The sequence below is a fragment of the Colletes gigas genome, unplaced genomic scaffold (assembly GCF_013123115.1).
Source record: "Colletes gigas isolate AHSC1104 unplaced genomic scaffold, ASM1312311v1 Colletes_gigas_Sc00012, whole genome shotgun sequence".
Classification (NCBI taxonomy): domain Eukaryota; kingdom Metazoa; phylum Arthropoda; class Insecta; order Hymenoptera; family Colletidae; genus Colletes; species Colletes gigas.
Window position 1 is genome coordinate 8354663 of NW_025106641.1, and position 24837 is coordinate 8379499.

A 24837-nucleotide genomic window follows, 5' to 3' on the forward strand; every position below is an offset into this window, starting at 1 on the left:
GTTGGTACGATACGTCCTTAGATGCCGTATCGAGCCAAAATAGTACGAGTATTAAACGCCTTTGCAGCGCCGTAAACATTCCTGTACTTTCAAAACAGCTGATTTAAGGTTAGGTTGCCTTTGTTCTGTTGTACCTTCCGACAGGGTCACGTAGGTCTCTATGGTTTACGAAATTCAATAAAATATTTCATAAAATTACTTTGTTCGTATCTTGCTATTATTTTTAATGCTTGTTGTAAATACGAACGAATTAAATATTTACTGCGTGCAATACTTTATTTAACGAGAAGAAACTACGGTAAACAAAACCACGTGATTACAAAAACATCTTATTGGTCCACTGTATCTCCAATCAGGAGTGTATTAGAAGTCCGACGTTTAGTAGGTCGATAAATATAATTTAGATATATTTTTATTTGTACAACCGTATTTAATATCTTTATATATTTTTTTCTATCAATTCTTTCATTGCAGAATTGTTATTATTATAGATAAATAATACCTTGTATAACTAATACTGAATTTGGATTTATTCGGAGCCCAGTACCTTGCTGTTTCGGCCCTGTCCTAAGTCACATGCTTTTGTTTACCCTATTTTCTTCTCGCTGAGCGAAGTATAAGCATTTAATCCGACTATGTATACTTCTTATGATAGTAATATTTATAACAAACGTGTCAAGTTTATTGTACGTTATTTAATTTGATGAAAATTTATCAAAATTATGCAAAAATACAATTAGTTACAATTGTTCGTTAAAAATTCCGAGTTTCGGCACTGGACGATCGCATCGTGCAGCGATCCCAGTGGCAGAGATGCCAATTGACCAATATGAATAGTTTATGCACGTTCAGTATAGTGAAAACTCTTATCCAAAGGGTTAATAACATCTGCTTATATAGTTCTAAAAAAAAAACACGTGTCTCTTCATCCCACTTTTGCCATTGTTTATACGACATAATTATATGACATATTTTATTGGCTTTGATAAACCATAGGAGCTTACATAACTTTGTTACGAGATATAAGAGAGACTAAAAACGAGAACATAACCTTAATTCAGTTGATTTTAACGTACACGCGTGTTTACAGCTTTGCAAAAACATTTAATACGGATATTATTTCAGTTCGATTTTCATATCGAGCATTCGACACGGATTAAATATTTTGTACATGTACCAAACTCTCAAAATAATAACTAATTCACTAACAAACAAGAAATCGAATCTTTGTTTCAAACGTATTTTATTGAAAAACTCGAAAGAATTCAATAATATGCTCCTTGTGTCATTAATATTAATACAACATGTGTTGAAATATCTCTAATGGTCACTAACGCGTTTTTTTTTTATTTTATGACAAGTGAAGGTTGATTTTGAACAATTCTATTCCCATTATTAAAGCTGGAAAAATTATGGACTATTTGTTTACTCATTATAGATACTGTATTGTGAAATATTTTGTAATGCATGGTGTAGACGTTTAAACGTTAAAAAACTGTTTGCAATTAGTGAAATTTGTAATACAAATACGAAAATTTACCGTCACAATAATACAAAACTGTGAGCAAGTCTTTTATAAAAATTAATAATTATGACCCCTCGGAAGACTATTTTAAAAAAAAAACATCAATATGAGATGTGTATCTAATCTAATCGATTATCAATTTGAGATTTTAAAAATGCTGAGATTGTAACGGACAATGAGAGGGAAAGGTACTCTGTGAGAAGGTATTACCGTTGCTTCCCACGGTAACTGATTCACTTTCGTTACTATTATTCTTTTATATTTACATTCAATTAACGTCCCACTATCAAACAATCGCGTGAGTGTCGCGAGTAAGTAAAAGTCAGCGACGAAGTTCGTTTTAACCTACGTAGTGAAACAGTTGCACGCAGTTACGGAAGTGGCGTCATTCGTATCCCAATATGGCGGACACTGAACAGCGTAAACAGAGTGACGAATACAGGAGCTCGTATGCGGGTAAGTACTGTTATTATTTTTTAATATTTTTCGACAGTACAAAAGGTAAAAGTACATAGAATAACTGTGATATTGGATAATGTGCCTAATAATCGCGGGAATGTAATGTGAACATCGAGTGCCAGCTGTAACCCCACACCGTTATGCTTTCTGTTTTTTTTTTGACGTTTTGTTCGCGGTTCGAGTGGAATTTCGATACAATAGAACAACAGCTAACGTTCGGTATTAATTTGGTATGATTCCAACCACGTGGTGATTCGCCATGAATTACAATAAAAATATAGTTAGCAAGGGAGTGTTGCCAGGTGTATTTGAACTCACCGTTAAAAAATCCGTGTTTATAACTTGATGAATCATATCGTGTACGCATCATTAACGGGCATATTATTCCATAATTATCACTCGGAGAGCTTATATATGTGGCAAGAGTGCAAAGATTAATGAAAGTGCTATGTAACGTTCGTGATCGTAGAGGTTAGATCACTGCCGTAAACAGTTTTTTTCAGTGGTGTATGACTTTTTAATTTCTAACATCAGTGACGTTGTAAAGTATAAAGAACGTAATAGGCTGCTATGCATTCGTAATTATGTTTAGTAACACAATATTCTGTCAAAGGAGGATGACGTAGCTTCGAAGCATGGCACGTAAGTGCTACCGCCTTGTGGCAAAACCTCGAACTTCACTCGTGAAAACGAGGGAACTTCAAATTATGTCAATGAGTAACACGTTCGTCCTTGATTCTTATTATTCAATAAGATTAGTCATTGTTCGGTTTGTTACAGCATTCGAACGTACTACTAAGTTGTTTGAACAAATCAGACTATTAAATGAGATGCTGATGCGTACAAAATAACACGATAAATTGTTTTAAAACTACATTATCCAATATCAATTCCGAATAATTCTGTAATATTATTTGTTACAATTTAAACTCTATTCTCTTTCACTAATTATTCTTTATTTCTTTATTTGTTTTATTACTATAAATTCGTGATTACGTAAATCCCATTGAAATTTGATATTTATCTGTATTTTATGTTTTTTATCTCCATTGTTGGTATTGATATTTATTTTTATGGATTATAGGTGTTTTAATTTACGATATACAAACGGTGAAAGGAGAATTTACAAAATTACTTGTTGCAACAGGTGTATTATGATACACGCTACTCGGTCGTAACAAAAGCGGAAAAGTATGGGATTCTATTATTTGTGTAAAAAAGAGAAAGTAGCAAAGTATACCTAATTATGCAGGAATACAGTAATGGAACTTCCGGGGCATAGAAATGTATACTTCAATTTCAATTATCGTGAGAAAATATACCTACTTATACTTTAAATAAATGATGTACAGAAAATATTGTACTAGACACATTTCTACTGTACACAAATTTAAAAGCACGTATAATCTCTAATTAAAATTATTAAAAAAGAAAATGAATTACAGTTTAATATAAATTTTCTAGTGATTTCTACAAAATACATCTTTTGCAAATTGTTTACGCGCCGTTGACAACTTTCCACACTCTTTCGACTGGAATTTGTTCTGGTTGCGTTTTTAGAATTTCTCGTAAACGTTCCTCTTGAAACAATTTTTCAATTTTTCTCTCAAGTTCATCCCGCGACAGCCTGATGTATTGCAATGCTTTATCACGGCTTATTTGTTTTTATTCCTAAATACACGCTTTTGTTCTTTGGCGTCCGGCGGACCTCTACGAATCGTTTTTGTCGTCCAAGAAAAACACCGTAAAAGCAACTTTCGAATGTTAAGAAATACACGAGAAAGGCGAACGTAAGGAATTGATTCCAAACTTATAGTATACATAAATACGTGATAACGTTTGGCCGTTTGTAAGAATATTGTAAAATCCAAGAAATTCGTTTTTTGCATCGCTTGAGATAATGGCCAAGAACGACGATACGTTACGCGAGGAATTTATAATATTATTTCGCGTTAAATGAAATCCGCGACAATAAAACAGGTGGGAAAGGCAGGGCAGAGTTTTAAAGCGATTCAATGCTCCACTGTACAGCATTGCACGTGATATTTGGGATTGGAAATGAGACCCGCATATTGGCATACCTATTCAACTCGATACAGCGCGTGTTTCATTGAATACTATCGATAGGTTTACGTGCCACGTCCAATGAAAACGAATCGTCTCGTTTTCCCGATAGTTCGCCTTATTCCTTTCCGAAGCGGGAACAATGGCCGTCAACAAATTTCCTAAGCAATGCCCTACGAACAATTAATTAATCGCGAGCTGCATAATTATCTGTTACGTTTAAACGCTAAAAAGGGAACGAGCATTAAACGGAGAAAGAAATACATACACTAATCTTGGCACTTGTTTACTGCAATTGCCTCTGCATATTTATCGTCTCCTAAGATTTCAAATTGAAGTTGATTCAAATGTAAAGCGAAGTTATTAATAGTAGAACTAGTGGGTGTAATGGAAAAGACAAATCTGGCTGTCTTGATCTATTAACGTTTAATATATTTATTGGAGTACTGCGTGTCATAGACAAAACTATCCATTGCAACAAATTTACAAATCGTTTGATGAATTTTCCGTAACTCGAGAGCTTCGAGGATGTTTGCTTATGTCGTAAGAAAACCCCAAGTCGGTGACTTTTCGCGAAAGTCACGGTGCACCTTAGGATTTAATCGAACGATAATTATGTAGAATTAAGACGACGCGAGATAATGAATGAGAACCGTGTCAGTTGGCAACGAGGACTTCGCGAATCCGTCTGTTGCAATCCAATAAGACTGATACCAAGAATTTCGACTCTCGAGCGTACCAATACACGCGGAGACCTGTGCACACGTGTTCCACATAGCAATAGACCCCGTCCAATTCGCTTCATCGTTCGCGTATTTCCGTACCTCGTTAATTAAACTCGCATTATTCAGTCAGATGGAGTCGAAGACAATTCGCAGCGCGCTCGCCTGAAAACTCGGATTTCGTGTTGTCTCTGCGAGACTCCCGCGCCCGTGGGTCAACGAATCCCCCGACTATGGTCGGCGTTAGGCTACGCGGAATCGCGATCGGTCTATAAACGATAACGCTCAACTTTCACGCTTCAAGCAGTACACGCGGAGTCGTGAAATAAAAGCGCGCTGGTCGATACACGTGGATAGCGATGGAATTCCGGAATTCGAAGCCTTAAACTCTTGACAGTCTCGACGATACCAATACTACCAAACAAATCCTTCAAAATATGGGGTTGCTCTTTTAAATCGTCAGAAAAGGTTTCAATTATCTTGTTTACGTCGTCAGAGAACGGGTAGAAATCGATGCAAAGTGCAATTTCTCGAGTGGTGAATTCCTTCGAACCACAGTCACGGTCATTCTTTACACAACTATATTTTTCTTACATTCCTTCCGCGTAACAGATCGAGATAGTCCGAGGTCAGTCGTAAAACGTAAGAACGATCGCGCGACGATGACCAAACGTATTGTCGAACAAAGTATGGCGCGCCTATCCAATAAGAAGAAAGACCAACGATGTCTTTCTTTTTTCCACGCCTAACGGTGATACTGCAATTGACGTTCCGCTTTGCAACTCTCTCGATTTTAATATTTCTGTTTGTTGGAAAAAGCGGGAACGCGAAATTCGTCGGGGGGTTTTTTTTTACAGAGTTAATTGCACGCCTTTCACTTTACTTTCTTCGACGTTGAGACCTTTTTAACTGTCCGCGTTCCCGAGGAAAAAGTTGCGCCCGTTTCGAGCGTCCGTAAAGCTCCTCCGGTGTTACGAACGTAACGGGTACGAGAATTTTTCGCGTCCACGAGTACTCGCCCAGTGATTTCTTTTCCGCGCGAGTTCTTCGCTGCATCGTTAACCGATTTCTAGGCACGAAAACTAGGCTCGAGAAGCCCGGGGGGATCGTCCACGCCCGTGTTCGAGGAACACCCTCTGGTTGTTGCAAAACTCGTAATTGAGCTATGCGCGTGGCACAAACTTCGCGAATCGCAGTTAGTTCCAGCGTATGACGACAGAAATATAAATAACCTGCATAACGCGGTAACCGAGATTGATGATAGTTCAGATGCCTGAAGAAGACATCATTAGCGATGGGTAGCATCGTGATAGATATCTGTAGATTTTTGTTTGAAATTGATACTCTTGTATCGAGATATGCCCCATTTATGATCGTTCTTTCGTACAATTATATCGACATCATTATCAATTTCTTCCGACAGTCCATTATCCGAAACAACGCTCTCGCAATCCGACTGAACTTCAAGGTTATCCTCTTCTGCCTCTCGTTTCTGCTGTCACTATCGTCGTCTCATTGACTTACTATCGGTTCAAAGTCTACGTTTGAGAAAGTCTACATTATTATAAATTTGGTCTTATTCGAACAGTAATTTCCTATTAATTTAGACAGCACGGAAACTCTGTCGTGTTTATGTCGACAAGAACATTTTACTAATATCAGTGACAACTTACTTCGATGCCTGCCTAATATCTCAACACTATACTTGGGAATTAATCTACCTATCGGTATTAATATGTCATTAGATTAATCCCATCTCTAAGCATAATAATCCTAACTCGAGCTCTAGAATATTATCGACATATTGTTGATCCCATTACCAGATATAATAATCCTAAATTGATCTCTGGGATATATTATTGCCCACTTAGTCATTTTTCTAACTTCTTCGTTTGCTAATGATGCAACAAATTGCTTGTTTAATCGGAACGTACGACGTAAATAAAGAATAGTGTGAAGAAGTATCAAGTTTATATCTTTGAAGATTCTATCCTTTGGTACACGTTTGCATTTTACAATACTATCTTTTTATTTAATTTTTTCTACCCAATTGGAGTCTGAATACCTTCTGAATACAACGAGTAATAACAAAGCCTGTCTGTTTGCACGCAGTACTTATAAAATCGAGACAGAAATTACAGCTGTTTCCCAATGTGGGTCGTAAAGGTTCTGAAACAATAGAAGAGGAGTGGAATATTGTTGTTCGGTTGCACAATCCCGTGTAAATCGTTGGTAGACATTTCTCGCTAAGTAAACAGACCGAGATTTACTGTTCGAAGCGTTATTGATAAAGTTGAATCGCGGGGAAACAGTGCAAGATAAAAGATGTGAGCACGTCCGTGAACGATTAACTAATACGATCGGTCGGGTGATTAAAACAATTCCCGTCTAAGTGCGGAACAAATTATTGCGGAGCGCAGGAACAGCGGCGAATAAATGTTTTTTTTTTTTTGTTGCCAGTGCCGTGCGTAATTGCTTACAAAGTAGCGAATATCACGGTACAGTTGCTCGCAAAAAGTACTTCGTGAGCAAAGCTAATCGTCGGAAGCGATTAAAATTCGTAAGACAACGCGTTAGCACGTCAATACGATATTAGAACACGGCCATATTTACTGGAGAAAGCAAATTAGAAATACTCCAAAAAACACGATGGAAAATTGAAGTATACACAGTGTTCTTATCGATACCCTAAGCAAGCTTTCTAATACAACTAAAATGAAAATTAGAGACAATTTTGTATTTTATATATCACGTCAAAGTATTTGAAGACCGCTTCACAATCATAAATCCCAATAATAAATAAATAATTTCATTTAATGCATTTGTGCCTCTTTAAATAAATCGTATCTGCATATTTTGTTATATAGAATACTATTATGTACAAGTATGTGAACGTTTATTAATTTGTTTGGCCCCATAGTTGCTGTTCTCCGCGACTGTTTCTCGTTGATGTTGCTCGTCGCGGCCCCGAGCCACCATTTTTTTCTTTCCCGCAGTAAACCTTATTTGTCATAAAACATTTAGCCTTCTGGGCGCCGAATGGCGTATAAGAGAGGGGCTGTTTCTTAAATAAATATCTCTGTGAAAGCACGTCGTAACCCCGCGCGTCGTGGGTCTGATCGTTAACTCTCCGGTTTTACAGCTCGCGTTAACTGTACCGATCTGAAACCTCTGTTGGCGTAGCCAGTGACGCTGACGTCGCTTTTGATTGCATTTCTTCGGCCGTGGCTGCTCGTAAATCGGTAGCGTTCGCGTAAAGACGAACGTGGAAAAACAACCGATAGCGGAGTAATGCAAATAACGAGGAGCTGCGGGGAAAGCTAGTCGACCGTTCTAAGAAAACAGAGGGCTACTGGTTTTCGCGTTAATTTCAACAAGCATATCTTGGTCTCGAAGGTAACGTTTTACATTTCATATTTTGGGAAAACAGATTAAGAACTCCGGTTCAGACACAAAGTTTATCTATTGACGTAAACAACGGTAGATAATTACAGTTATTAAAAATAAGCATTCAACCCTCGTAAACAGAGACGATAATCAACCTTGTACATTGTCGGAAAAGCAACGTTGAAACTTATCATTTCCTCAAATGTTTACAAACCAAAAAGGAAACCATCGAGTCGAAAAATTCAGATTTAGTTATTCGTTTTCTAGAAACGAATATTTCTAGTTTTTCTTCGTAAAATCCGCCGTTCCGCGTTCCTATCAAACTAGTACAAAACGGTTCTTAAGAACAATGATCGATGCAAATGCCACGTTACATAATTTACGCTATAATCATCTGTGTAATCATTTATGCAGTCACTTTTGATTCAAGGTTAACGACCCATTATGCAAGACTAGTCGACATCAACACTCTTGAAGATACGAGTGACCGACACGTTCAAGATCGAACCTTTTCAGTGCTTATTATGAATCGTGGCAGCACTAGACACGGACCAACGAAACGAGTTGCAATTGTTTAAGTGGCTGTAAACAGATAGCCTACTTGAACGGTACTGCGGCTAGAGATCAGCGGATGCCGTTCAGGGACGAATTCGAGGCGGTCTTTTACCGAGGGTCCGTCGTTTAAACGATTTCTACCACTCCTGTACTTCCGCTCCTTCGAATACAGATTGAATAAAAATATCATTAGAAATGTAGTATTAATAAATTGAATTTGAAATAAAAAAAAATTTAGTGCGATACGGTGAAGTGCCCCCGATAAAAATCTGCTTCGAATTCGTCCCTGAACGACGCCCGCTAATCTGTAACCGCAACACCGTCCAAGTATCTGTTTACTGCCACTTTAAACAGTTGTAGTCTCGTTGGCCCGAGTATAGATCCGTATCGAGATCACCTTATCGCGTGTCTATGATCTAGCATGACCGTGGGTGTTATATTATGAGATAATGAACTAATTTTTAAAGTGGCTATCGACGTAAATTAATAATAACGTGTCAATTGAAGGTACGAAGTTTACCTTGACATTTTCTTAACATCTCCACGCATGAAACAATCGTTTCCACTGCACGTCTTCGAGAAGAAAACTGTACTTTTATTTTACGTTTTAGAAGTTTGACAAGAAACGTGTAGATAGCTTTTCAGGAATCTGAAATTGGTTAATACTTCTCGAATTTCCATATTTCCAAGTGCAAATGCGTATCCGTAACCTTTGCCCGGTTCGCCATATTTATCGATAGAGATTTTACACTATCGTAACTTAACAGTCACGTAATTAATTACCTAAAGTAACAATTTCTGTTTTTTTAATTTGAGTCGCATTAAGATCGATCCAGAGTTAAATTCTTTTGTTCAAATTATTTTTCAATAGTTCTGTTATCGCTGGCTCTATTTCTCAGAGGATATTGTACGAGTTTCCTCGATGTTCCATTATTAAATTTGGTTCCAAAAGATAAAGTTATTATCGTAAGTTCGGTACCTCCTCTTTCATGAAATTTCACCTTTGCGCATCTCCGAAATCTTCTTAGGTAGGCTTTGATCCGAGTTTCGCGACTAAATTAGGATCGCACGCGCTCGTTTCTGCCTACCTGTGCACGCGGGAACTCGCGTCATATCGTCGTGTGTGCAAATGTATGCAAAAAGCGACGCGAAACGAGTCAAAGGTCAAGAACGTTCAAGGTTCGAACAATACATCTACGATGCGCGAACGTACGTTTAACAATAAATTTACTTAAAATATTATTTCAAGACGGTTTTCCTCCTTTCGACGTCCAAGAGTCCAATCTCCCGATTCAAATAACTCAACGAAATTGACGGACATTTATTGCGTACAAATGGCTCTTTTAAACATTTATTCTAATCTCGTTTCCTCTTCCTACCAGTATTTTAAGTTCTTGTTTACCGTGACATCATCAATTGTGTCGTGCGTTAATGTCGCTCGCGGCGTTACGAAACGAACGATAAAAGATAAAAGTTACTTCATCCGTAAACTTCAATAGAACCGTGTAAGAAAAGATTACTGATACGTAACTATCTGTTCGGTAAATATTTTTATTGATAAATTCTGTTTTGTTGCAATCTCTCTGACGCTTTCTCTTTAAACGAGCCCGTGATATAATTATTCCTGCTTTATTCGCAAATATTGTTTTCGTTCGACGTATAGATTACGCAATTCTGTGGGAACGGAAAGAGTTGGAATCTACCGTCTTCGTCGCCATTCTCTTCCTTCTCTTTCGATTCTGTGACTGTGAATTAATTCTCACCTCGCGTCGATACGCATTGATCATTTTATTTGGTGACGTCGGCTCTTCTCTAACGAGAATCAAACAAGTCTTGTGCAACGGAACAACGTTGAAACGAACGTTCCTCCCCAAATGTTTGATTTTCCTTTTACACGCGACCAAACAGACGCAAAAATAACCAACGGAAGTTAAAAATAGTCTTTACTAGACTGCAAACTTCCACATACGATGGGAACCGACGCTACCGGTTACCAAGCAGCCACTAATATCTGTTCATCGCAGTATCATGCCAACAATCAACCTCTTCGAGGACGTAGTAATTCGATGAATCGACCGAACTATAATTTGCGAAATAATATCGTTTGCAAACGGTGTCGTTTCTAAACTCCATATTCACGCAGTTTTCATCTTTGACGTACGAACGAGGTTTGACAAACACAAACAACTTCAAAATCAAAATTTGTAATTGTAATTCATATATGATAAGGTTTGTTCGCAAACATAAGAGCTTAGTTCAATGTTGGTGGAACGATCTATTTTTATTTAATATTCAAGGCGGACTACTTGGAAAAAAAATTACACAACACTGAATTATCTTCTTAAAGATGCGAGGAAACGCTCAGATCGAATGATTTTCAGTAATCGTTTCGTTTATATAAGTTGATGTTTCTTTTTTGTTGACTGTCTATGGAGTTATTATTATTGTATATTATACATAGAATATACACGTTCACACATAGTAATGAGCACCGTGGAAACTTGTTGCGCTGACAATAGGTAGAAAACGCGAAATAATTTAAAAGTTCGAAAGTGCGAGCATCATATAATCAGTAAGAATGCAAATACGATATCCGGAAAGCTACGATTACTTGCACAAAAAATGTGCATTAGAAATGTTCAGAACATTCGTGGTATTAAAAAAAAGACTTAGAGGTTTTGGTACGAAAGTATGCAATTTACAGAAACTCAGAAATGAGGAAAAATCATTTCTTTAGCATGTATTGTTGATACACATTTCATTGTCTTCTTCCTTGTATTATCTTATTGCGTGCGTCATATCATTGTCATTATTCATTATATTATCTTATCTTATTGCTGTCTTTGGTATTAGTATTATATTTCTTGACACATAGAATAGTCAATGTACAATCGAGTAATAATCCAATAATAATCGAACAAGTAGAATTTTGATTTTTCAAATTCTTCATAAATGGACTATTTTAAAAATTGTGTGAAGATTCTTAAGCAACACCATTTATTTAGAAACACTATGCAATTTGTTTCATGAAGTTAATAACCAGGTTATACCAATATAGTAAAGCTTCGATTAATCCTGTAAAACAGGGCTAAAAATTCCTGCGGTAATCCAGGTTCGTGCAATAGTCGAGGTGACCAATTTAACTACACAATACATCTCCACTACTGCCAATTACTTCCACTTACATCTTCATTTGTTGTTAGGTGATCATCCCTTCCCCTCGTCGACTGCACTCTCGACCAATCGTCGAGGTTCTACGGTATCATTAAGATTTTACGGAATCTCGACGAATTCTTTATTTCCAAATAATAAATTTTATTAGCGAAATCATAATTTTACTCGTATAAGAGTTGGCTACAATATGGAATACTGTACTCGTTTGCTGAACAGAGCCACAAACGCATACAACTATGAGCGTCAGGTATGCATTAGAAAATGCAAGCCATGTTTAATACTGATAAGCAGTACACTTTACTAAAATTACAGTAAAAATGATAATCAGAACTGCATACTGGAATGCATAATGATCGTTCAGACGTTCAGTTTTTACTTATTTATAGATATTAAAACAGCACTTCGATACTGTTATATTTATATTCAAACATGTTTTATTACTTTTTTTCACAAGATACTCTACACAAAAAATTGCAATGAACCAATGGATTGACTCAGGATATTAATCTTATTTATAGTATTTTTTCAAAATGTTCATTCTAATATTCTACCTCTAAGCCTTTCTTTTTAATCAACGTATAACATCGTAATCAAATAAGGATTCACTATAAATATTACCTATTACGCATTTTGTATAATTACACAATGCATTCAGGTACCATCTTAAAACAGAATTTGATAAATATAAAATACTTCTCCCTAAATTTTGAGTATTTCTTTTTTAAATTCTAAACTATTTTGGCTGTTTAGTCTGGGTTAGGTATATTACTTATTACGTACTTTGTATAATCACACAATGCATTCAGAAACCATCCTAAAACCAAAAGTGATAGAGACGAAATTGATAAATACAAAATGCTTCCCCTAAATTCCAGTATTTCTTTTTTTAATTTTAAACTATTTTTACTGTTTGGTGAGTCCAATGTTAGGTAAAAATGTACCGTTTGACGGGAGTAGTAATTACCGGGCGAACGATAAAGAATACCGTGCCATATGAGGCCTGTCGCAGTACAAGGTGACACGCCACCAACCGTGTCACCCAGGTTTCACCGGTATTTCTTGATTGTGGGATGCTGCCAACTCGCGAACTCCGCCGCTGACCACGGCCCATCGGCTGGCCACCACCACCAGGATATTTCTAGTCGGTTCTCTCGCGACTTAGTACTCGATCGTTTGTGCGCGGAGCATCTATGCGTGGCGTGCCGTCTCGTTTGCCCGTTTTCTCGTTTTGCCCGTGCGTTCGTGTTCCCTTTTGGTGCGTGTCGGGTACCCGCGACGAATGCGAGTGAGCAAAGATGAGCGAGAAGAGAAAGATAACGTCGAGTCGGAAACGACCCGAGGAACCGGTAACCAGGTCAAGGGAACCGACCAGGCCGCCGAGGATGAGGACCCAACCGACTCGCGATAATGAGACCGGCCATCAGAAAGTGAACCGCGGTGCGCTGAAAATACGCTCGCGACGACAAAAAAATTTATAATCGCGCAAACATCGAGGATCAGACACGATCGATCCCCGACGATTCGATCGTAAAAACGTGCTGGCTCGTCACCAGAAACGTAACAGAGTCGTAATGGAATTCGTCGGTTCTAACGTGGAATCTCGAATTACGATTGTGACGTAAAGTGACCGCTTAATTATAAGACCGAGTAGAGCTTTAGCTACGATCGAACTCGAGGGGTTTCGGTCCCAAAGGGAAATTGGCTTATTACCAGAAACTCGGGAACGCAACAGATTCTGCAATAACAGAGTCGGTGATAGACCTCAAAATACGACCGTGACGTAAAATCGCTCAAACGCGAGATACGTTCGATAGAATGCGAAGATTCGATCGCGGGGATGGTTTTGGCTTATTACCAGAAACTTACTGTTACCGGGAACGGTTTCTCGCGATAGTCGGAGTTCGAAGTGTTTCGAAATGCAACGTTTATGCGCGAGACCGCGAGCAGGGAGTCGAAGTTACGACGGAAACTTATCGAAAACGCAACGTCTACGCGATAATTTATCCGCGAATAATTGATTCGTAATGGAAAGCTTCGAAATGCAACGGGGATAAGACGCCGGGGCATTTAAGCACAGGCTGATGTAGAAAGTTTAAGTCGCGAAGAATATTGGCTTATTACCAGAAGCCCCGGAGTAATAATTTTCACAGCGTAACTCGCGTGATGGAATCTCATACCGCACGTTTTGTAGCTCGAATAGATTTTATGCTCGAGTTTTAATCCGTTTGTATGCGTCTGTTCGCGAAAATCGAAATAAATCGAATGTGAGAAAACCTATGTGGCTAAATGTGCGTTCAAAAATTTGCTTTCAGCCGAGAAAGTTTCGATGACGACCCTCGACGAGAACGTGAACCGTGTACCACGGGTGTATACAACAAACGAACCAGTGGGTGAGTTTTTTATCCTCTGCAACCGACGATTATTATTTGCTTCCTCGATGCTTTCTTTATTGTTATATTTTATTGTTTTAATTCTGGCTTTGGAGCACAAATCATCCTATATTTGCCTTTTACTTTTCCTCGACCTTCGCATGATTTTTATTCGCACGCAAAAGCAATACGATCCCAGACACATGGACGAAAAAATTCGCAATTTTTAATTATAATATAATTCAATGTTGCTTACGCTCGATGTAGATTGAACCAGTTTTGTACCAACGTCTCGAGTCTACACTGTGGAGGAAAAAAGTTGAAGCGTCACGGACGCACGTATGGCGCGAGGCCTCCAATTGGGAGTCGTGCATCGCTCGCGACAACTTTTTTACTCGTCGTTGTATATGGCACACCTGCACGTAGAATCCTGTTTCTGAATATACACGGTGCCCGATACTTCGAGAGGTGATTCTGCACGCTAAAATGAAACGAAAATCAGGGTTGACAAAACTGCAAACGAAATGTTGGTTCATTGAGAAATTAGGTTTTAAGGCTCCCTGATCACGTTTTGACCGTTGACCCTTTCTTGTTAATTTTACTTACATCCTTGTCTCTTTTCTAATGGACAAACGTTACTATGTTGAAACTTTGTAGAGAAGCTATGTTTACTAATAACGGTATACTCAATCGACGTAATGAACACACACGGTTTAGAGAAACCCCTCATTGTAGAAAAGATACTAATGGTCCTCCAACAGTGTAGTTTGGTGTAGCATATTTGATAAATGTATTGTTGGACCTTATTTTTTTAACGAAACCTTGACCAAGCAGAAGAACCGCTTTTAGAATTCTACCATCCAATTCTTTTACCCGATGTAGATATTCCGTTATCTGCGCGGCAAAGATTAAAATACTTTCGAGAGGACGGTGCTCAGGCACATGATTCTTCAGTTGCTACAAGTTATTTAAATAGAATTTACGAAGGCAGTTGGATTGGTTCACGAGGTCCAATTTTATGGCCACAAAGATGTCAAGTAACGTAAGGGAAAGATTGAAAAATTTGTATTGTAACGTGAGTATACATATATGGTACTGTAGTCTAGTTTAAAAAAAGGATGCAGTTGTATTTTCCAGATGCATCAATGCATAAAAATGAACAGATTTACATTCAGTTTGTGCATCGTTCGAGCCGTTTAATTTTGTCTTATGACATTTTTTTGTTTCCTCAACCGTTTTACTTTTCTCGATCAATTCAGATACCTGGAGTCATAGGAAATCGCCATTCCGTAGAATTTCTCGATTTTTTCACCGCTTGCCAACTTTTTAAAACCAGTAAAAAACTACAGACAGAACATATTTGTATAGACAAATTATAAGTAGTATCGGTCTTTGTCGCGCTTGAATTTTCGACGTAACGCTCTTTGATCGATTATCCTTGGCCTCCCAGAGCCCTGCCTACGTTTGATGCTTTGACCTTTTCTGAACATTTTGAACCATTCTCCAACTTGATCGGAAATCGCACTTTTATTATAAATTTGAGTTTGTATTGATTTTTTACATTTTTACTAAGTTGAATCGCGTGATTAATACGAAGAGATTTTCAACACAAATTTTTGTGGAAAAATTGTTATTTCAAGACGAAACGAATTTTAGTAACCTTTTTAACCTTTTTACCTCGCCACGTTGACATAATTTTTCACGCTATCGAGCGAAACAATTACCATATATTAATTTACGTTCGACGTTATTGATTTGAATTCGAGGTACGTTCGAAATAATTTCGACATAAAATATCTGCAACAAAAGCGTGATTAATTTCTCGCCGTATCGAGTAATGAACTTTATTGAATTTCCTTATCGGCCAATGGCGTACTATACACCGTATTTTCTGCTTTCGCGGAAATTCGAAAGCCCGCTCCCCCCCCGTATTCAGCGATATATATTCTTACTGCCCCAATTGCATCACAGTATTTCCTTCTTTTCAATTCAGCCCGCTAACGTTTCGGTTAATTAAATTCTCGTATTTCGTTTTTCTCGCTGGCTGCCGCGCGTCTCGTTCCAGATGAGAAATTCGACGCCCTGTATTTACGAGTTTAATGCGCTAATGATTCGTGTAAATGCGAGATTGCAAGGCACCGATGTGGCTGGATGGCAGACGGTGTGTATTTTGTCGACGGCGACGACGGTGACGAGGAAACCCGGGCGTAAAAGCTGAAGACGGAAGCGAAGAGAGGAGGTAGAATTAGTGTTCGCGCGAGTATAATTGGCCGTTCGCTTGCAATAAGTAATCGCTCAGGGGCTCCTTCGGAGACGTTTCGTCACGTTAGATTGAAACGCTCCAGCTCGTTTAAGTTCCTTGTAGTTGACGTTGGGACTTGCCTCGGTCTGCTCGTCGCTTTAAATACGATCCTGAGTGATAGCTTCGCGGAATATCAAAGAGTCCGGGTCAGAAATCGCGTCGGCCGTTTCTGCGCGGACGCATGGCTCCGATGGACACAATGTCGGGCAAAAAGAAAATTTCTTGCACGCAAGGAGGCGTATTAATCCTTTGGGAACGGAGCGCTTTTAACGCTTTGACTGCCTCGTCGACCGTACCCCGGTCGTGCTTAATTATTCCAGCGACTCGGTGTCAACGCTGCAACCACGTCAGAGGCTCGACAAAAAAAATGTCCCTGAATGGAATTCAAATTTAGCGATCAAAAAATATTATAATAACAATACAAATTCAATGGCCACGAACGAGTTAAAGTATCTTCCAACGGCCTCTAGACTACGAAGAAATATACTACAGATCTCAAACACAAGCTGTTTAACATTTGACCCTAATAAAGTTGTAGGAAATTGCCTGATAGTAATTACGATTTCGTCTCGAAACTAGTTCCTGGTTTTATTTTCATTCATATTAATAATTGGAAATGCCACTGAATATACTTGCGAGAGAAAATGCGTTATTTGAATAAGAGTTTGTTACATTTTTGTAAAATATTATTCCAATTACAATAATAATTACACGTCTTTTTTTCGTGCATATTTTTTGAACTTGTTTTTAACATTGTTTCGCGAACCCGGATAGACTCGTTAAAAGGATCGGACTTTGCGCACCTATCTATTAAATCGTTTTTATTCATTTGTAATTATCAGTGTCTATTATAACGAGAGCTGAACTTGCTGTTAGCATAAGTTACTGGTTTCTTCACAGTTTTCTTTGCTTACAATTTAGTACACACGTGCCTCTGATTGGTTAAATAAGGCAGATTATTAATTATTTAACACGTTCGTTATCGCCGTTCAGTTTAAACGGTCATAGTCCACGCGACGTTTATAGAAATCTGGTTTAACGTGGTCTATATTGATATCCATGCACAAGTAAGATGCATTAAGTAGGCTAACTTAATATTTGTAATAATGAACCACCTCTTAAAGTTTCTGACTCCTATACCCTATGCATGTACCGTGTACTTGGAAGATAATCGTATAAACAGCCGTACACACATGGATCTAATGGTAATTTAATCCGCATAGCAATTGCACGCGTGTTATAGAAACAGAAAGGAAACAAACGATGTGAGATTTCCACGTACTTTATCGTTTAACGGCACTCGCGTACCATGGAGACCGTGTTTGAAAACGAAAGTGGTACGGGGCCCTTGAAACCTGCAAACTATGCAACAATTATGTATTACTCCACTTCCTATGCCAACTATGCACGTATTTCTTTGGTATTGTTTCCGTCTTACGAACAAAATGTAACTAATGGGACAATAGAAAATGTAAACAACATTAAAATACAACTAAAAGGTACCTTCTTTTGGAAATTTAGATATACTGATACACACCACGCTTTTTTCTCGAGTGACATAATTTATTTTTTGCCACACTCTTTCATTGAAATCGTTTTGGCATGTTTGGCTGTGATTATGTAACAATAATGAGAATGTTGTACAGTAATTTTGTGTATGAACTGATAAAACCAAACTTATGTGTTAGCTACTGTTTGTTAATGTGAATCATGTTTGCTGTACAAGTGTTACGCGATTAAATGGATACATTTTTGCCATTATGAACCTCATTAGACTTAGGTTGGCAAGAAAGAATAGAGCGAGTCTCCGTAAATAGTCAAGAGACATCGGACCAAGGAAGACCCATACCAGTTGTGCTTGCTCATCCAGATCACTCCTTCGAGTTAAATGAAGAAGCCTTGGCAGAAATTCTTCTCCAACCTAATATCAAAGATCGGAGTGTTGTTGTTGTTTCAGTAGCAGGAGCTTTTAGGAAAGGCAAAAGCTTCCTGCTCGATTTTTTCCTTCGTTATATGAATTATCAGGTACGTTCTCAACGAACATCGAGTTTATCCGGAAAACTAATCGTAAAATTAATGATAATAGTATAAGAACAACAACAAAACGGACTTCTGGTTGGGAAAAGAAGATGAACCCCTGAATGGCTTTTCGTGGAAAGGAGGCTCCGAGAGAGACACAACGGGAATTTTAATGTGGTCAGAGGTTTTCCCTGGCGTTTTATCGACCGGCGAAAAAGTTGCTGTGATTTTAATGGATACACAAGGTGCTTTTGATAGTCAATCCACTGTTAGGGATTGTGCAACTGTGTTTGCTCTAAGCACAATGTTGTCATCCGTACAAATTTATAATCTGTCACAAAACATCCAAGAGGATGATCTCCAGCATTTGCAACTTTTTACCGAATACGGTAGGCTGGCGTTAGAGAACTCCGGAAGCACGCCGTTCCAAAAGTTGCAATTCTTAGTGAGAGATTGGAGTTACCCATACGAAGCGGACTATGGCGCGAGTGGCGGAAAGAAGATATTACAAAGGAGATTAGAAATTTCCGACAGACAACACCCGGAATTACAGAGCCTGAGAAAGCATATAAAATCTTGCTTCTCGGAGATATCTTGTTTCCTTATGCCACATCCAGGTCTCAATATTGCCACCAATCCCAACTTCGATGGTAGATTGTCAGAGATCCAATCTGAATTTAAGAATCAACTTAAGGAACTGATACCTATGTTGTTGGCCCCAGAAAATTTAGTTACAAAAAAAATTAACGGCCAGGTTGTGAAAGCAAAAGATTTGTTAGAATACTTTAAGAGTTACATGAAAATTTATAAAGGGGACGAGCTTCCTGAACCTAAAAGTATGTTGGTGGTAAGTTTTTACTCTTCGATTATGTATCTTATTAATCTTATTTTAACTTGACATTTTCTATATACGTTATTTACTTCCAGGCAACAGCAGAAGCAAATAATTTAACTGCGGTAGCGGAGGCCAAGGATGTTTATTTACGTTCGATGGAAGTTGTTTGCGGGGGGACAAAACCATTTTTAGCAACTGCACGTTTAGAAACAGAACACTTGCGTTCTGTCGATAAAGCTATCAATCTTTTCCAAAATAAAAGAAAAATGGGAGGGGATGAGTTCAGTCAGACATACATGGACAAATTAATGAAGGTAAGAAAGAATAGAAGTTCTGTTATTATAATCTTGGAATATCATAAACAGAATTCTGTATATTAAATATCTAATTTCTTGTTTATTGTAGGATATGGATAAAGCTTTCACTCAATTCAAGGCGCACAATGAAAGCAAAAATATCTTCAAAGCAGCACGAACTCCCGCAGTATTTTTCGTAATTGCTGCCACAATGTACTTTTCATCTGGAATATTTGGTTTTACTGGTTTATACCCGCTAGCGAACATTTGTAATCTTATTGTCAGTATTTGTATAATGACTCTTATTTTGTGGACATACATAAGGTATGTAACAATTTTTCGCACGGAAACTCCTTTCTGCTTTGACACTGTTTCATTATACAATTGTTTTCGTTCGTACAGGTACAGTGGTAATTTCAGACCGTTCGGCGCAATACTGGATGAGGTGGCAAATATTTTATGGGATAATGTAAGTAATGTATACTTGACTATTTAAATACACAATTTAGAGATTTGTACTTTTTGATGAGATTTACCTGTTTATAGTATATGTTGAGTGTATGTTGAAAATAATGCATTAGTAAAAGAGCGTAAAGTATCATTAGCCACGAGAACAACTAACTGTTTTTAAATTTAACATGTAAAACTTTTTAAAAAATGCCCTAAGGTTTCTCCAGTTTTTATGTATACTAAACATCAAAGAATAATATACAACTTACTGAATATTCTTTGAATAGAAATTTGTGTGAATATTTTTTATAGCCTCGATATTTCGAATCCACGAATGGCAAATTTTTACGATTCTTACTGAGACGGAATCCCGAAAATGCCCGGGATTCCTGAAGATGTTCGAGAGATAGATCGGGACGATTCACAAAAATTTTAAATAAAAGATTTTATAGTTGTTATTTCCTTGATGTATTATTTTCTCTCCATCTTCTATTTGTGTTCCGTTGTATAAACTGTACAAACGAGCGAGGAAATTTGATGAGCTCGAAAGTGTGTTAAAAATTGAAACCTTGAATCAGTGATATGCGACGATTAAAACTCTCGAGCTTCTGATGCTTGAGATGAGTCGAGAAGAATTTATTCAAGACGGCTCTGGACTCCCAAATATCTTCAAGAATTCCGGACATTTTCAGGAACCCGAAATTTTCGGAATCTCGGCCCGTTCCTGTGAAAAATTCGCGTCCCATCCCAACCCGGAATTTTTGTGATCTCGCACACTCCTGATTATCAATGCTAAAAGACCGATATTTTACTTTACTACAGCATTATACCCTGTATATAATAATTTCGAAATGTAAATGCATTCTATAATAACACGTTGAGTATCGAGCAAATTTTTCGTGTCTTTTCATTCACACCGAACGCTACTAAATTTCTAGAAACGTTCGATACCTTCGATAGTGCACTTATATTAATGTTATTTTCGCCGACAAGGTTTGAACGAAAAGACATCATATTGGTGTCCGCACTCAACTTGTTAATACTCATCATTTTGCCACACATAATTCATACCTACCATTTTTTATTTCTACAGGTCTGGAATACATGTACTATATTTCTACTTACTGTAGTATACTGCTATTATATTAGCATTTAAAATATATAAATATTTTTACTTTTTTTTTTAAGAAGAGGAAAAAGAAAAGAAGTGTCTTCTCTCTATAAAATATTTATGTTTTTTACGAAACAGATTTTTGTATTTTTATAATTATTTAATCATTTTATTATTTACATTCCGTTATTTTTGATACCTTGCATTTTAATTATATCAGTTTGGACATTAATATTATTTTCTTTTCTTTCTTTCTCTCTTTTTTCTTTCCTTTTTCTTTTTGTATCTTAATTTTCATGATAAGCCGAATGCTAATAGGAAGAAGTATCCAAGAGGTATGGCATTTGCTTATAGTTAATATAGAAGTAACTAATATTCGTTTCATATGCATCTCAAGTATTAGGAAAAACTATTATTGTGTCATAAATAACACATTTTGTTGAACTAGTCTTAAAAATAATACAATTGTATTTTTACCTGAATATTCTACTTTTCGTATTCAGATATCGTATACTATCTTACACCTACAGGATTAAAAACCATAATAATTTATTTAGACATTAGTAATATTCTTATACGAACCAGTATTAATGTTAGAAATATATTATTTTTGTTTTTCTCTAGTTCATGAAGCCACTCTACCAACAATTTGTGGAGAAGTCAGTTTCTGTTGCAGTGGCTCAGGCTGCTGAAATAGCTACAAATACAACAATGAATGCCACTGTTACTTCTAATGGCAAGGCTAAGCTAACATAACATTCATTCCCTTCATAACTCAATTTCTAGAGTCCATTAAAACATACATCAATGTATTAAAATCGAGTAAGTGACATAACAAAATTTCATAGTTTTGATCATTCAATATGAGGCCATAAATAACTATTTGTTTCTTAAGTCACAATAAGAAACACTGCGTTGACTATATTAATCCGAAGCGACTGTGAATGTATATACAGTATATTTTGATTATAATTCCATATTAGATTGTTGAAAATCATGGTTATTAGTATTGTTTATGATCATTAATATTATACTATTAGAGAAATAAAAAATTCCACAATTACTGGTAAACGATATTACAATTTGGATAAAAACTATTATTTTTGGGTTTGTTACTGTTTATAATTAGCTTTAATTTTTTTTCTTTTTCTTTTGTATTAAAATAAATTTAAAAAAGAAAACCATTTCGAAGAAATATAAGTACTTTTATATGTTTTGATATCATCAAATACATATATAACTTATAACTTGTTACTTAGATTGAAGAAAAAAAAGTACTTAAGTGCATTTTAATGTCACAAAGAGTAACATATAAAAATATTTTTAAACAAAAATTTGAACAATACGCACTTTGTACATTTATGCATTATTCTATATATGAACAAACAAGTTCAATTATGTCTGTGCCAGGTTTATTCTATATCACTTACTATTGTATTGAATAATTTTTTAATAAATTAAAATGTAAATACTTCTCAGTGTTCTTCACATTTATCGAATTCTAAACAAAATTCACGATATACGTACCTAGTTGATCGCGTCTAAAAAATGGGCAACAACAGTCTAATATAGATATATTGCTTTAATTTTAATATCTTATGGACCGCAAATAATAAACAAAATAGTATAAATATTCTTTCGAATAGCACCCACGACCGATCGACATGAAATTTGGAGACGAGGGAAGAGCAGACAAAAGTATATTAAATTTCTATACATCTTTGAAATTAAAATTTAAAAAGAGTAAAAAATAATAGACTTTAATTGTTTGAAATTTTACTTATCAGTTGTCGACGTAAAATTGTATTGAATATATTAAATGAAACGTACAAAAACATACATAGGTGGTTCATAAGATGAATTTTATTGCCAGTATGGTGTGAACCTCTTCCCGTGCCATTTAGCTGGACGAAATCCGGGCCCAGACTAATGCTAAATTGCTTTGTGACAGAGATTATAAGACTCGTGACTCAATCACGATCGTCATTTGCTGTCTGCGAGTCTGGCTCGTGGTATTCATGTTTGGGCCAAAATCTTCATCGCGAGTCAGATTCGTTAAAGTACGGGAAGGGGTTAATAGTGCTCAAATTTGCATATTAAGTGTGGCAGATTTTATTCTCATTAAATAGAGAATATCATTTTTGTTAGGAAAAATATTAATTATTTTCCTTTGAATAGATATTGTAGACATAGCAAAGTCAATCATTTCTATTCATTTTTATTTGCATAAGTGCCAAATTACGCGAATACAATGAAGAATGGTTGTTAAAACACGTAGTTAGTTTTGATAAATTAACTAATTGCGAAAATATATTAAAATCAGAGGTTATCAGAATCCCGAAAGTTTCGGGTAGGAACGGGACAGGAGTTCCTCTAGAATGCTCGAAACAAATTATTCTAAATTTTTCAAATTATAAGAGGTGAAGTGAAAATAATATATCAAGGAAATAACAAGTATAATCCTGAGCATTTTTAGGATCTCGTCCCGTCGCGAATATCAAGATCCCGCACAACCCTGATTAAAATTGAATTATCTTGCCAAACAAATATTAATATATATTATATTTAATTTTTATAATATTTTTGATAATGATTGTTAATTTATAATCGAGCTAATATTCATTTTTGAGTACATGTGATACACCATCATCTATAAACTGGATTAATAAATGCATCTTGAAACTTGTTACATGTATACATGTTTTTATACCATGTAAACAGTAGAAGATTTCATATTTTACATTTTAATAATAAAATGGGAGTAACACAATTTTACGGTGGTGGTTAAAATGAAGAGACATTGTTTATTAATTATTTTTCAATTTGTTAATGGTCACTTTTACTTTAATTCGAAGAAAAAAAAAAAAGATCCATTTAACCGATAGATACGGACTTTCGCATATTGGTAAAAGTGTCATTACCAATATTTAGAACTTCTTTGATTTAAACCATATATTAATTGAAATTTACTTGTCGTACATTAATATCTCATTTAAATATAAGAAACGAAAAAAAAATTTACTATTCTCTCATTGTTATTCGACCATATATTGCCCAATCAATTTTATAATGCAATTGCAACTGAAAGAATGGACTTCCAATAAATATTTGTTTTGCGTGTAATAATTTTAATAACTTTAGTGAATCATAAACCAAGAAGAAAATAAACGTACAGAAATAAATTTTGAGACATTTCATTAATAAATTTGATTGTGAGTTCTACCAGAAAGTAGTATCAGGTTAATGAAACATGGTCCATTGACAAATAATGTAATGTTATTATTTGCTATAAACATTTATATATTTGTCATGTACACAAAACATATTTTAAGCACGCTTTTGTAATAACAATATTGTAATAATAATAATAATAATAATAATAATAATAATAATAATACTAATAATAATGTGAATAAACATAGTTGTAAGGTTGCATATTGCAACAGATTTTCTTAGTTGTAATTTTAAAATGACTTAGTCTAATTGTAGTGTTAATTATTGTGGATAAAAATAAATGCATATTTTTCTATTTACAAAATACAAATGTATTCCATTCTTTCATCACAGAT

General features: G+C 36.2%; 1 protein-coding gene across 6 annotated transcripts; it reads left to right on the plus strand.

The window, feature by feature from the left end:
- The first annotated feature begins 1705 nt into the window (after positions 1-1705).
- On the plus strand, positions 1706-24635 carry LOC122399112 (atlastin). Of its 6 annotated transcripts, XM_043399532.1 has the most exons (9): positions 13010-13323; positions 14199-14272; positions 17873-17894; positions 18338-18582; positions 18644-19423; positions 19504-19725; positions 19817-20031; positions 20110-20176; positions 21893-24635. In XM_043399532.1, the coding sequence occupies exons 1-9, from the start codon at positions 13182-13184 to the stop codon at positions 22022-22024; spliced, it is 1899 nt and encodes a 632-aa protein (XP_043255467.1). In that variant the 5' UTR covers positions 13010-13181; the 3' UTR covers positions 22025-24635. The 6 variants fall into 6 exon arrangements, with proteins under 6 accessions (XP_043255468.1, XP_043255471.1, XP_043255467.1 ...); XM_043399533.1 differs by lacking the exons at positions 13010-13323; positions 17873-17894 and adding an exon at positions 1706-1981 and having other exon boundaries at positions 14199-14276; positions 18332-18582; positions 21893-24634; XM_043399536.1 differs by lacking the exons at positions 13010-13323; positions 17873-17894 and adding an exon at positions 8143-8166 and having other exon boundaries at positions 14199-14276; positions 18332-18582; positions 21893-24634.
- The last annotated feature ends 202 nt before the right edge of the window (positions 24636-24837 follow it).